At 52.2% G+C, this 14287-nt stretch overlaps 1 protein-coding gene and 1 non-coding gene across 3 annotated transcripts; both read right to left on the bottom strand.

Moving 5' to 3' along the window:
• Positions 1-16: 16 nt before the first annotated feature.
• Positions 17-118, bottom strand: LOC115833417. The gene has a single exon (XR_004028850.1). It is a non-coding gene; the product is annotated as a U6 spliceosomal RNA (small nuclear RNA).
• A 2094-nt stretch (positions 119-2212) lies between these two features.
• Positions 2213-13799, bottom strand: KCND1 (potassium voltage-gated channel subfamily D member 1). Of its 2 annotated transcripts, XM_030807466.1 has the most exons (7): positions 12577-13799; positions 9985-11227; positions 7746-7908; positions 7563-7646; positions 7378-7476; positions 6855-7105; positions 2213-3591 (listed from the first exon to the last, which is right to left on the bottom strand). In XM_030807466.1, exons 2-7 carry the CDS (start codon positions 11103-11105, stop codon positions 3366-3368), a joined length of 1944 nt encoding a protein of 647 aa, XP_030663326.1. In that variant the 5' UTR covers positions 11106-11227; positions 12577-13799; the 3' UTR covers positions 2213-3365. The 2 variants fall into 2 exon arrangements, with proteins under 2 accessions (XP_030663326.1, XP_030663325.1); XM_030807465.1 differs by having other exon boundaries at positions 9985-13799.
• Positions 13800-14287: the final 488 nt, after the last annotated feature.

Here is a 14287-nt window from a genome sequence, read left to right as displayed (position 1 = left end):
TGTTGTTGTTGTTTACTTTTTTATAGAACGCTTCACGTATTTGCGTGTCATCCTTTTGCATAGTGCCATGCTAATCTCTGTCGTTCTAATTTTAGTATATGTGGTGCGAAGTGAGCACCCATCCTCAATTTCTATTCTATAAATTGGCAATGATAATTCCAATCCGAGAATCAGAGATTAATGCTTGTGAAGGGCCTGGTGTTGTGCCCAGCACATAGGAAGTGTTCAATAAAGTAGTCTGCATGGTGGTGCAGTGGAAGGCTTTGGAGCCAGAAAGACCTCAGTTCCAGGCACAGATGGACCATTACCAACTGTATGACCTTGAGCAAGTCATTGTGTCGCTTTTGAGATTACCCATGTGTAAAACAGGAATGATAATGCCTGCCCAGACTACCTCAGGGAATGGTTATGGGGTTCAGATGAGCTGATGAACCAAGAAGGTATTTGGAGTTCGCTTCCAGTCTTAGGAGACAAACCATACAACAGGTTGACTGAAAGAGACCATGGGAAAGCTGTTTTGAGTATAGCCTTTCCTCCCTTCAGATACTAACCCTAGTTGAAATTCTTCCCTGAAAGGTGTAAGTAATAAATGGGCTCTAAGTAGTGTTTTCTGCTCATGAGACTTAATGGGAGGGGACTTTCACGTTTACCGGGCCTGTTGTGTTCAGGGCTCTGTGCCAAATGCCTATGCACATTATCACATTGAATCTTCTCATGATCATCTTACTCCAGCCCCATATATTTCACTCACTACACATCTAAAACTGAACTCATTATAGCAATCATGGCTACCCTTCACCAAGTACTTACTATGTACCTAGCACTGAGTGCTAACAGCTTTGATGTTCCTTTTACCAGGGAATAGCACTCCCATCCAGCCGTTGTCCAAGCCAGAAACTGGGAGTCAACCTTGACTGCTCCCTCTTCCTCAACTCCCACATGCCTGTCAATCCCAAGTCCTGCCAATTCTGCCTCCCAAATCTCTAGACTCTCCAATTCTACTGCCACTACTCTGGTCCAAGCCACTGTCCCCTACCACCTGGACTATTATAAAAGCCTCCTCCCTAATTTTCTTCCTTCCAGGACTGTTTCTCTATATCCACTCTCCACAGCCAGAATTATCATTCTGAAAACACAAACTTCATCATGACTTTTCTGTTTAAAAGTCTTTAGAGGTCCCCACTATCTTTAGGATGAAGTTCAAAATTCGCGTCATAGCTTCAAAGCTTTTTGTTATCTAGCCTACCTCTCCATCCTTCCTCTCCTCACAGCCTCACTATCCTCCCCAGCTGGACTGAACTACTTTCAGTTCCCCAAAGGCCTGAGCTCACTCTCTAACCTCCAGGTCATTGCACATGCTGTTCCCTCTGCCCAGAACATTGCATCCTTTCATTTGCTGCCTGGCTAACTCCAACTCATTCCCTGTGTGTTGGCCAGGTTAAGTTCTCCTGCCATCTGCATGCTTCTATAACCCATGGATCTTAGTTCTGCCACACCATGTTGTAATTACTTGTCTGCCTTCCACGCTCAACTATACATCAGAGACAATGTCTACTTTGCCCATCTTTGTATCCCTAGGGCTGGCACATGATGGAAGTTAATAAATATTTGGTGACTAAATGAATTATCCCTATTTCACGGACTAGCAACCTGAGGCAAGAGAAGGTAAATGATTCTCTCACCCAGGGATTGGAACCCAGATCAACCTGAATCCATGGTCTGTCTGCTCAGTGCTCTATAGAACTCAGCCACACACTAGCCTAGTGTAGCCAGTAGCCCAGAAGAGAGAATGTAGGGGGCGTCCACAAGGAAGGGAAATTCACCAAACCAAGTGATGCTTTTATTAGGGTTAAATTCAGGGTTGTTTGCTGTCAGGAAGGCTGGGTTTAAGCCTCCTCTAACTAACTATGTGTTTCTCTGGGTCTCAGTTTCCCGATCTGTGAATCAGGAAGCTGGCGCAGATGATATCCAAGGAGGAATGTCTCAGGACCCCCTGGCCTGTCTCACTGGCTGTAGATGAACTCCTCAAACCACACTCATTTCTCCTGGATCCCCATCTTCCAGAATACATCACCAACCATCCATCTCCCATACCTTGACCCATACCAGCCCTTCTCCTAGCCAAAAGGGATTGAAATCAGAGTGTTTTCAACGCCCAAGGCCAACCCAGCCCCCAAACCCACAGAGCGAGGAGATACTCTCAGTCCTCATCTCTCCTCTCAGGTTTTATTGACTGATGGAAACTACATCTTTGTCAGCCGCCAGCTCCATGGGGACAGTGCTGGGGACAGGGAACCTGAGATGATGCCAGATTTCAGCCTGAGAGCAGAGTTCTGGAAGGTGACCCCAGAGGGAGAAGAAAGGAATATGTGAAAAGGAATTGTAGGGGAGGAGGAGGAGGAGAAGTTCCTCCTGTCTCCTATAACTCCCAAAGTTCAGAGACATCCCAGGCCGGAGCCCCTGATCTCCAAATACAGCCCAGCTCTTGCTGGTTGCCAGGCTCTTATCTCAGCCAGTCCAGACTCCAGCCCACCCCAAGAAGGAGGCAAACCAGAGGAGAAGAGAGGAGGAGGAGTAGTTAGAGGTGGCCCCTCTGATTAGGGCAGATGTAAATGCTGCAGCAAACTGGTCAGAGGCTTTGCATAATGACACGGCAGCAGCTGCTATTGCTAGAGTTTGCTGGGGGCCCAGCAGAGGACAGGGTTGCGGGGTCCATTTCCAGCAGCCAGGGAAGGGGATAGTAGAATTTGTGCTATCTGAGTGTCTGTTGGGAGAGGCAGCCTGACCCCTCAGGCAAGGCCTGGGGATGGCAGGTCGCTGCAGAGGCCACAGCCCATGAAGCCTGTGTTTGCATTCCAAGCTTCAGAATCTGGAAATTGCTGGGCCAGATGGAGGTGGGGACCTCACGTAGAGGCCAGATCAGAGGTGAGCGTTCTCTTCTCTGAACCTGCAAAGCTCCATATCCCAGCCAGAGGGAGGAGGAAATCTCAACTCTCCTTCTTAGGCTAGAGCTCAGATGTCGGATCAAAGCTTTACCTTCATCTGAGAGCCCAAGGGGAGGAGCATGCAGGAGTCCAGCTGGGAGAGTGGGGCCAGTCCCAGTGTGCTGGGGCAAGGAGGCCAGGGGCCTGTGGAAGCCCAGTGCTTCAGCTCCTACCAGGAAAGATGTCTGGGGTGGGAGGAAGTTTCCCATTTCCTGGCTACTTCCCCAGTATGTGGACCATTTCATGAAACTCCATTGCATAGTTCTCAGTAGGGGGGCAGAAGGGGTGCCCAAGCCTGCCCCTCTCTGCCTCCCAAAAATATGGCTTTGGAAAGGAGTTCCCAAAAATGAAGAGGACTCTCTGAATTGGCAGGCCTACCCCTCACAGGGATGAGATCTTGACAGTCTCGGGGAAGAGGCAAGGGGTACCCAGGCCGGAGTTCCTGAGGGTGCTGCCGGCCCTGCCACCGCCGCCAGGGGAGGAAGGTTGGCTCTCATCTGGGGTGTTGGCAGGAGGGGTAGGGATACTGATAATGGCAGCCACGAAGTCCCGGCTGTCGCAGTTCAGGTCAAGGCTGTCATGGGGCTTGGCATTGAGGCTGGAGCGGCTGTGGACAAGGGTGGAGAAGATGGAAGGCTCTTAAAAAGTTATCTTAGGCCGGGTGCGGTGGCTCATGCCTGTAATCCCAGCACTTTGGGAGGCCGAGGTGAGTGGATCATCTGAGGTCAGGAGTTCAAGACCAGCCTGACCAACATGATGAAACCCCGTCTCTACTAAATACAAAAAATTAGCTGGGCATGGTGGCGCATGCCTGTAATCCCAGTTACTCGGGAGGCTGAGGCAGGAGAATTGCTTGAACCTGGGGGGCAGAGGTTGCAGTGAGCTGAGATTGCACCACTGCACTCCAGCCTGGGTGACGGAATGAGACTCTGTCTCAAAAAAAAAAAAAAAAAAAAAAATTATCAGCCGGATGTGGTGGCTCATGCCTGTAATCCCAGCACTTTGGGAGGCCGAGGCAGGCGGATCACGAGATCAGGAGATTGAGATCATCCTGGCTAACACGGTGAAACTCCATCTCTACTAAAAATACAAAAAATTAGCCAGGCGTGGTGGCGGGCACCTGTAGTCCCAGCTACTCGGGAGGCTGAGGCAGGAGAATGGCGTGAACCCGGGAGGCGGAGCTTGCAGTGAGCTGAGATTGCGCCACTGCACTCCAGCCTGGGCGACAGAGTGAGACTCTGTCTCAAAAAAAAAAAAAAATTAATACTTGCCACAGCAATCATGGCATTTATTGAGCACCTACTGGGTCCCTGGCACTGTGCTAAGTACTTAAGTACTTCTCCTGCATCCCCAATTATAGTGGTAAAGAGTGAGGACTCTGGAGTCAGATAGTCCTGGGTTCAAATCCTGGTCCCACTTTAACCACTCCAAACCTCTCTCTTCTCTCATCTGTAGCATGGGACGAACACTATCTCCCACCTCATAGGTTGCTGTGGAGATTAAGTGAGATTAAAAATGATACGAAGTGCTCAGAGCAGTGTCTGGAACACAATGAACATACATATGAAAATGTTATCTCTCATGGTTACTCCTAACAGTGTCCAAGTCCTTACAAACTGTCCACAGTAGGATCTAAGGTAGGACCCTCACTCCTTTCTGAGTTTGCCTCTTACCACTCTCCCCCAGCTCACTCTCCTCCACCCATGATAGCTTCCTTGCTATGTCTCTAATGTGGACCCACATCTGCCTCAAGGCCTTTGCACAGGCTATTCACTCTGCTTAGAAAGCTCTTCCTCTAGTTATCTGCATGGCTCACTCCTTTGCCTCCTTCAGGTCTTGGCTCAGTTGTCACCTCAGTAAAGCCTTCCCAGACCACACTATTAAAACTGCATCACCAGCCAAGAGTGGTGGCTCATGCCTGTAATCCCAGCACTCTGGGAGGCCGAGGCAGGTGGACCACCTGAAGGTCAGGAGTTTGAGGCCAGCCTGGCCAACATGGTAAAACCCCATCTCTACTAAAAATATAAAAAATTGGCCGGGTGCGGTGGCTCATGCCTGTAATCCCAGCACTTTGGGAGGTCAAAGTGGGCAGATCACGAGGTCAAGAGATTGAGACCATCTTGGCCAACATGGTGAAACCCCGTCTCTACTAAAAATACAAAAATTAGCTGGGCGTGGTGGCGCGCACCTGTAGTCCCAGCTACTTGGGAGGCTAAGGCAGAGAATTGCTTGAACCTGGGAGGCGGAGGTTGCAGTGAGCCAAGATTGCACCACCGCACTCCAGTCTGGGTGACAGAGCAGGACTCCGTCTCAAAAATAAATAAATAAATAAATAAATAAATAAAAATAAACATAACAAAAATATAAAAAACTATCTGGGTATGGTGGCAGGCACCTGTAATCCCAGCCACTCAGGAGGCTGAGGCAGGAGAATCGTCTGAACCCGGGAGGAAGAGGTTGCAGTGAGCCGAGATCGCGCCACTGCACTCTAGCCTGGGCAACAAGAGCAAAACTTCGTCTCGAAAAAAAAAAAAAAATGCAGCCAGGCGCGGTGGCTCACGCCTGTAATCCCAGCACTTTGGGAGGCCGAGGCAGGTGGATCATGAGGTCAGGAGATCAATACCATCCTGGCCAACATGGTGAAACCCCGTCTCTACTAAAAATACAAAAATTAGCGGGGTATGGTGGCATGTGCCTGTAGTCCCGGCTACTTGGGAGGCTGAGGCAGGAGAATCGCTTGAACCCGGGAGGCGGAGGTTGCAGTGGGCTAAGATCACGCCACTGCACTCCAGCCTAGCAACAGAGCAAGACTCCGTCAAAAAAAAAAAAAAAAAAACTGCATCACCACCCTGCTGTATGCTTTTTTTTTTTTTTTTAGACAGCGTTTTGCTCTTGTTGCCCAAGCTGGAGTGCAATGATGTGATCTCAGTTCACTGGAACCTCCACCTCCCAGGTTCAGGCGATTCTCCTGCCTCAGTCTCCCAAGTAGCTGGGATTACAGGTGCGTGCCACCACACCCAGCTAGTTTTTTGTATTTTTAATAGAAACAGGGTTTCACCATGTTAGCCAGGCTGGTCTCGAACTCCTGACCTGTTATCCGCTCGCCTCGGCCTCCCAAAGTGGTGGGATAATAGGCATGAGCCACTGCGCCCGGCCTGCTCTATGCTTTCTAGCCCCCATCCCTGACTGACTTTTCTCCTTGGTGTTTACAGCTGTTTGATATGCTATATAATCTGTGTATTTGTTTATTAACTGTCTTACCCCACTAGAATAGAAGTTCCAGAGGACTGGGATACAGGGGCTTCTGTCTGTTCATTCACTGCCGCATCCAAGTTGCCTACAACTGTGCCTGCCACACAGTAGGTGCTCAATAAATATTTGGTGAAAGAATGGATGAAGAGGCCAGGCGAGGTGGCTCATGTCTGTAATCCCAGCACTCTGGGAGGCTGAGGCAGGTGCATCACTTGAGGTCAGGAGTTCGAGACTAGCCTGGGTAACATGGCAAAACCTCATCTCTACTAAAAATACAACAATTAGCTGGACGTAGTGGCGTGTGCCTGTAATACCAGCTACTCGTGAGGCTGAAGCAGGAGAATCGCTTGAACCCAGGAGGTGGAGGCTGCAGTGAGTTGAGATCCTGCCATTGCACTCCAGCCTGGGTGACAGTGAGACTCCGTCTCAAAAAAAAAAAAGAAAAAAAAAAAAGAATGGATAAAGAATGAGTTACAGACAAGATAAGCCCAAGCTTCCAGCATGGAGGGGTTTGGGTTCGAGCTTCACTTGCTAGGCCTGGAGTTATGAAATCTCAGAGCTGCTGGTCTAAGCTCTGAGCTTCCCCAGGTGTGGCTAGCAGATAGGAGGGCTGCTTACCTCTGAGGGGCAGGGCTCCTGCGCAGCCCTGCCAGCATGTCCAGCTCCTGCATGCTGCCACGGCTGACTGAGGCAGTGGAGTTGGCAAGGCGGATGGCACGGCGCTTGGCCCTGCGAGGGCAGCAAGAAGACAGCAGGCTTCCGGGTCCCATTGGCTGGGAAGACACAGAGGTGCTGCGGCTGGTGCGGCCACCTGGCGAGACGGCTCCCAGGGCTTCGCTGAAGGTGAGCTCATCTGTGAACTCATGGCACTATGGGCAGAAGGGAGGCAGGGTCATGGGGCATCCCATGGGAGCTGATCCCACCCTCAAGCCTTTGCTCAGGCTGTTTTCTCCTTTCTGGAAATTACTCCCTCTTCCCTTCCCTTGCCCATCCTTCAAGGCTTGGCTCTCCTGTAGCCTCTTCCAGGAAGCTCTGTGTGATTTCCACAATTTGTAGTGAGCCTCCCATCCAAGGGAGAGAGTTGGCATGGCCACAGAGGGACCCCCTCTATTCTGCTATATCACCTCACATTAGGCCTCACCGTTGTCTTCTCTAGACAGTGCAGCAAGTGGTGATGTTGCTGTTCAAAGGCAGAACGGTTCCTGACACAAAGAGCCTGTTCCTCGCCACTGCCGCTGTCCTGGAGTGGATGGAGCAGAGCGATAAGGGCAGCACCTTCCTCCCCCTGTTATGGCTCACTCCAACCCTATCCAGGCCCCGACCCACCTCAAGGCCCCCATTCTGCTTGTACTGCAGGAAGGCATTGGTGGTACCACTCTTTGCCAATCGGATCCTTGCCAAGCGCACCTTCTGCAGAGAGAGGAGATAAAAGGTCAGGTGGGTGAGCCCCAAAGTAGACTGGCTTGGGGTGTGGGGAGTAGGAGGTGCTCGGATGGAAAGTGTGGTTACCTGCTGTGCTCGGCGCTTGTCAGCCCGCTGGTTCTGGTGGTAGATGCGGCTAAAGTTGGACACAATGACTGGCACAGGCAGGGCAATGACCAAGACGCCACTGAGTGAGCAGATGGACCCGAAAATCTTGCCAGCAATGGTGCTGGGCACCATGTCTCCGTAGCTGGAGCGAGGGGAGGTAGGCCAAGGTCAGGAAAAGTGCCCACCTACCTTTCAGTCCCCCACTCCACCCCATCTAACTGGACTAGCTCTGTGACCCTGGCCAGGCACTCAAACCTTCTGAATCCCTCAGTTTCTTGCTCTGTAAAATGTTGGGGGGTCAAGTGAGAAATGGGCCTGGCCCTCAACCCCTACCATCTGCTGCACCTGTCCAAGCTACATACCAAGCACCTGAGTCAGCCAGAAATCTATGAAAACCAAGCAGAGGGGAGCATGAGGAAGTCACAGGCAGTGAACACAGCCTCCTGGGGAGAGAGTCCCAGCACCACAGGCCAGCCGAAGGGCGTCAAGTCCCAGGAGGAGTGTTTTGTTGGTTTTGGCTGCCTCTGTCTTACCTGGTCTAGGTAGGACCCCTTTTCATTCCCCTATAGGGGAATCCGTGAAAACTGTCCACATGTGACAAAACAGGGAGGAGCTTTGAAACCTCCCTGCCTTTCTCCATGCCACCCACCTCCCACAGAGGTAGAGCAGAGCCAACCTTACTAACTTGTTCACAGAGAGCTCCCCTGAAGATCAGGGAGATTCTGTAACTGACTCGCCCAAGATCACACTGCATACTTTTGTTCTGACCGCAGAACCAATCAGAACTCCTCCACAGAAACACAGCCTCTGCAGTCTTCAGCCTCTAAGCCTTTTCTCAGGCTGTGCCCTAGGATGGCTGTTCCTTATTTCTGTATTTTGACTCATTTTAAGCATTCAGGACTCTGCTCAAAAGTCTCTCCAACTTGGCCATTGCTGGCTCTGTGATGTGTCATCTCAGACCGTGTCCTCAACTGTGAGACATGGGCAGCCATCCACCCTCACAGAGTTGTTGTGAGGACCTGAATAGAGTAAAAGCCATCAAAATACTCAGTTCCAGCCCACTGTCAGCGCTCAGTATTTGTTTGTCAGTCTGATCCTGGACCTCCAACCAAAATTGGGGTTTCTATGCTTTAGAAACCCCAAATCAACTTTTTTTGTACCTCTATGAAGAAACTGAGCAAACCCAATTCATTCAGTTATTCCTTCAACAGATACTGAGCACCAACTGTATACCCAATCCCAGTGATGGAAACTTAGAGAAGGATCACAGCATCTGCCCTTGACAGTATCTTTAGAAAGCTCGTGAGTTCGATGATTCCATTTGATACTTTTATCCCAACTCTGTTTCTTCTGCAGGGATCGACAAAAAAAAAAAAAAAATGCTGAAAACATCTTGTTCTGGGAAACATCAAGGAATCGCAAAGGCACAGAAGTAGTGCCCCACACAGCAGACAATTCTAGAAGGTTGGGAGACATGGGTCCCCAAAACAGAAAAAGGTGCTAGAAAGCCAACACCTATGTATCCTGCACCAGAAACATTCAGAGAACTTTCACAACTATGATGTCATTGAATCCTCTCTAGATGATGAAGGGATCAGCATTTCCCATTTTACAGAGGGGAAAACTGAGGCCATGAGAAAACATCAACAGAAAGAGAGCAGCTAAGACAATCCTTGAACCCAAGTCTCCTGACCTAGAAAATCAAGGCATTGTCAGAGCTGGGAGGGATCTGAAGAATTAAGTCCAGCTCCCTCAGTTTGTACAGATGAGCAAACTGAAGCTCAAAAAGAGAAAGAGGCCAGGCGCGGTGGCTCACGCCTGTAATCCCAGCACTTTGGGAGGCCAAGGCGGGCAGATCACCTGAGGTCAGGAGTTTGAGACCAGCCTGGCCAACATGGTGAAACCCTGTCTCTATTAAAAATACAAAAATTAGGCAGGCGTGGTGGCATGTACCTGTAATCCCAGCTACTTGGGAGTCTGAGGCGGGAGAATCACTTGAACCCAGGAAGCAGAGGTTGCAGTGAGCTGAGATCTTGCCACTGCACTCCAGCCTGGGCGACAGAGTAAGACTCCGTTTAAAAAAGAAAGAAAGAAAAAGAAAGAAAGAAAGAAAGAGAGAGAGAGAGAGAGAGAGAGAGAGATCATTCCTTTAAACTTCCTAATTTTACAGAAAGGGTGAGTGTAATCAGGCAGCCCCCAATGCAGAGTCCACACTCACCCAAGCGTGGTCATGGTGACAATGGTATACCAGAAGGCCGCAGGGATGCTTGTAAAGTTGGTCTTGTTTGTGCCCTTCTCGGCATAAAACATGACAGTGGCAAAGATGATGATGGCCATGGTTAGCGAAAAGAGGAGAAAGCCCAGCTCAGAGGCACAGCTCTTGAGTGTGTAGCCCAGAATCCTCAAGCCCTGTGAGTGCCTGGAGAACTTGAAGATGCGAAACACCCGGAACACACGCAGGGTGACAAAGGCGCCTGAGACATCATCGTTCTTGGGCACCAAAAGCCCAATGTAGTAGGGCAGGATGGCCACCACGTCGATGAGGCTCATGACACTCCGCAGGAAGCGGCAGCGGCTGGGGGCGGCAAACAGCCGCAGGAGGTATTCACCTGTGAATATGAGTACACAGGCTGTGTCCATGCAGAAAAAGGCCTGTGGGAAGCGTTCGCCACAGGGCTGCTCCCTTGAGGACCTGCGTGCAGAGCCGCGGCACGGGATGGTCTCTACCACATTGGCAATGACCGACACGGCAATGAAGAAGCCGGTCACATAGTAGAAAACGAGGGCTGCAGTGCTTGTGTGTGGATTCTCGAAGGCCCGCCAGAGCCGCTGCCGCAGGGAGCTGCCTGCTGGCAGGGCTGGGCCGTCCCCGGCCTGCTCGGCCTCCTCGTCCTCTGCCAGGCGCTCGGCATTCTCCTTCTTTCGGTCCCGATACTCTTCAAGGCAGCAGTCACCGACTAGCTCGGGAACCAGGCCGTAGAAAGCCAGCTCTTCGTCGAAGGCCTGGATGCATTCCTGCCGTGGGCAGTGCAGCCGCCCCGTTCGGTAGAAGTTCAGCACGTGGCGGAACATGTCAGGGTCGCGATCGAAGAAGTACTCGCCTGAGTCAGCATCGTAGAAGAATTCCTTCTCTGAGCTGCCCAGCAAGGTATCTGGGTAGCGGTCCAGTGTATTCTTCCAAGTCTCAAAGCGCCGTCCGCTCACGTTCACCACCAGAACCTCATCTCCTCGAGATGCCTTCACCCCCGGTGCCGGGGGCAGGGGCTGCTGGGCCAGGGGCAGCCAGCCCACCGCTGCCGCCCGGGCAAAAGGCAGCCACGTGGCCAGGCCTGCCGCCATCGTGCCACTCCCCAAGCCCAGGGAGACTTAGTGAGGGTGGCGTTTAGGAGAATGTGGCTGTCTCCAGGATGGTGGGGGCTTGGAGACACCTTGAGCCACCCGAACAAGGAAACTGGGGGTGTCTAGAGAGGCCAAGAGGAAGCAGGAAGAAGAACTAAAGAGATGCGAAGGAGTTTGGGGGACATTTACAGAGCCTAGGAGGGGCCTGGGCAATGTTCTGAGGGACTGAGAAGGGCCTTGGGGACATGGAGAAGAGCAGAAAAGGGGTGTGGGGATGGGGCCAAGAAGGAGCTGAGGGAGGGTTTAGAGAGACTGAGATGATTCTAAAGAAGTCAGCCTGTGCCTGAGAGGTGTCTGGGGGCGTCTAGAGGGGCCAAGAAACACGTGGGAAGTTCTCTACACTCTCAAGAGTCTCAGGGAAGGCAGAAGAGCCTGGAACTCCTTTGTGGGGGTGGAGAGGAGACTGGGGCATCCAGAGGGGTAGAAATGGGACCAGAGGTGCTTGAAAGAGACTTGAGAGTGCCTGGAAATGGGGGTTCTAGAGGGGCTGAGACAGGTGAGGAGGGTTGTCCACACCCTCAAGACTTCTAGGGGAAGCATAAGAGGGTTAGACCCCCCTCATGGATCTGGAAAGGGAGCTGGTGCATCTCGAGGGGTGGCTGTGGATCTAGGAGGTTGTAAAGAGGCTGAAAGGTGTCTTGGGACTGCCTAGAGTTGCCAAGAATAGCCCGGGGGGGTGTCTGTACTCTACAGGAGTTCTGGGGAAGAAAAGAGAGGCCAGGGCTTCCTAGTAGGGCTGGAGAGGGGAAGGGGTTATCTAAAGGGGTAGACAGGGGGCTGGGTTATTTTTTGAGAGGCTGAGAGTTATCTGGGGGAGGTGGGTATCTAGAGGGGCCAAGAAAGCCTGGTCAACACTCTCAGGAGTTCTACAGGGAGGAAAAAGGGGTCTGGGGAATTCCAAGGGGCCGGGACTCAAATGTTAGGAAGTTGGGCACAGTCCCAGAGCACCCAGAGGATCTATGAAGACTAAATAAGAGGAAGGGGGTTACCCCCAAAATGGGATTAAGAGGGGGGTGGGGTGTTGAAAGGGAGTTGGGTGTGTCTCCAGGGAGGGGGGCTCCTGGGCTTTGCAGGAAGCTGGCAGGAGAGGCCGGGAGAAGGCTGGGTCCCACCGTTGGGGGCAGGTCTGGGGAAACCACACCCCGAGGGGCTGGCGGTGTGTGCTGGGCAGTGGCAGTAGCAGCAGCGGCAGCAGGAGGAAGAGAAGCAATCACAGCCAGGCGTAGGGGAGAAGGTGGCATAGGCAGGGAGAGGGCGCGGGGTCCCTGGAAGGAGGCCTGGGAAGGGCAAGGTCCAGTGGGACCCCTGGGGACTATCCCAGGATGGGCTAGGGCGTGGGGGCTGGACCAGGGAAGGATGAGGACAGCGCTAGTGGTGGTCCCCCTCCCCCTCCCTCTCGGGCCGTCCTCACCTGTGTCCCCGCTGCAGCAGCAGCAACAGCGGTGGGGCTGGGGGTACCAAACACCCGAGCTCCTGGCCCCCTCTGCAGAGCTGCCTGAGTTCTCCTCCTCCTCTGGCTCTCTCTCCCCGCCCCTCCGAGCTTGCCGGGAGATGGAGAGAGAGGCAGGGAGGGGCCTCGTGGCTCCCCGAGCCCCCTCCCCTAGGACAGCCAGAGAGGGACCCTGGGGAGACTCCGCCTCCTACAAAGCTGGTTGGGCCTCAGTCGCGTCATCTGGAAAATGGGGGTGGCAGGGAACTTTGCCAATTCTCTCCACCTCCTTCCTGGACTCCCCTCTCTTCCTGCCCAGCTCCTACCCGCTCTGCCCCCAGGGGCCCCCACCCCCACTCGCCTGAATCAGCAGCACTTAGCAGATCCGATCGATGGGAAGGCGTCTGTTAATGGCCCCAGAGCGGAGTGCCACAGGGAATGATGCAGCGCTGTCCCCTCCCTGCCCCCCAGACTGTGGAAGGGCAGGAGAGCCAGGAGTCGGGGGTAATTGCTGGGGAGTGTTTCTCTAGATGGCCAAGCTTCCGAAGCCGCCCCCTTGAGGGGCGCAGCATGGATTAGAGCCCCAGCTCTAAGACTTCGGCTGTGGGACTGGAGCACGGGACTTCCTGTTTTTAGATATGAAATGAGGGTAAAGGGAATGTAGAGGGGGACAATCCAGGTCCCACCCCCCTACCATCTCAGGCAGGCCCCACTCCGAGGGGGTAGTCTCTTATCTGTCCATATCCAGTGGCCTCAAATCACACCTCCTCCGCTAGAGGGCTCTGCTTCTGGATGGCAGGAGCACTGATAATGGAATGCCTCTGGCTGGCTATGGGTGGGTTCAAACCCCAGCTTTGCCACTGACTTGCTGCATCCTTGAGCAAGTGACTTGCATTGTTTCCTCAACTGTCAGATGGAGAGACTTATCCCAACTTGATAGCGTCATTTGGAGCATTACATGATGTGAAAGGTGATAGCACTGGACACAGCACACACTGGGGATGCTTAATCTTAATTAAAGGAGTGTGATGACAGGGGCACCGTAATGCAGGGCCAGGCCTAGCCTTTCACCCAATTTACCCACCCGTGTAATCTTCCAATTGCCCATTTGGCACACTCCTGATTTGTCCATTTCTACATCCATTCCTCCACCTACCCATCCATCCATTCTCCCACCCACACAACCAATTCCTCTATCCATCCCTCCACCCACCCATCTGTCCACTTAGTCGTTAATCTACCCACCCACTCATTCATCCATTTGTATTTGTAAGTTCACCCCATTTGGCTATTTGCCAATCTATCTGTATGTATCCATCCTCTGCCCATCTCTTCCCACCCGGAACACACGCAGGGTGACATCCTCTGCCCATCTCTGTCCATACATAGCTCCACTCGTCATTTCTTCTCCCACTCTTTACCCTTCCCATTCATTAGCTCATCTACCCATCCATCCATTCCCCTAACCATTGGTCTGTTTACTCCTAACCTGTCCATAAACCCATCCATCCACCTATCTACCTAAATCATCCACCCATCCATTTGTCCATAGACCTATTATCCATCTGTCCATTTACATCTCTACTATCCATCCTCTATCCACCTACCAATCTACCCATTTATTCATCCAACCACCTATCCATCCATCCATCCATTTATTTCCCAGTCTATCCATCATCAGTCCATGCAACCG

This window comes from Nomascus leucogenys, chromosome X, assembly GCF_006542625.1.
Source record: "Nomascus leucogenys isolate Asia chromosome X, Asia_NLE_v1, whole genome shotgun sequence".
Classification (NCBI taxonomy): Eukaryota; Metazoa; Chordata; class Mammalia; order Primates; family Hylobatidae; genus Nomascus; species Nomascus leucogenys.
The sequence above is the reverse complement of the archived record's forward strand: the minus strand, read 5'-3'. Positions and strand labels throughout refer to the sequence as shown.

Excerpts from the sequence above, each read along its gene's own strand:
- KCND1 (XM_030807465.1), bottom strand. The coding sequence starts at position 11,105 with ATGGCGGCAGGCCTGGCCACGTGGCTGCCTTTTGCCCGGGCGGCAGCG. Across the intron at positions 7,909-9,984 it reads GTCACCATGACCACGCTTGG|CTACGGAGACATGGTGCCCA; the intron begins GTGAGTGTGGAC and ends CCCTCGCTCCAG. Across the intron at positions 3,592-6,854 it reads AGGAGCCCTGCCCCTCAGAG|CCGCTCCAGCCTCAATGCCA; the intron begins GTAAGCAGCCCT and ends CCTTGTCCACAG.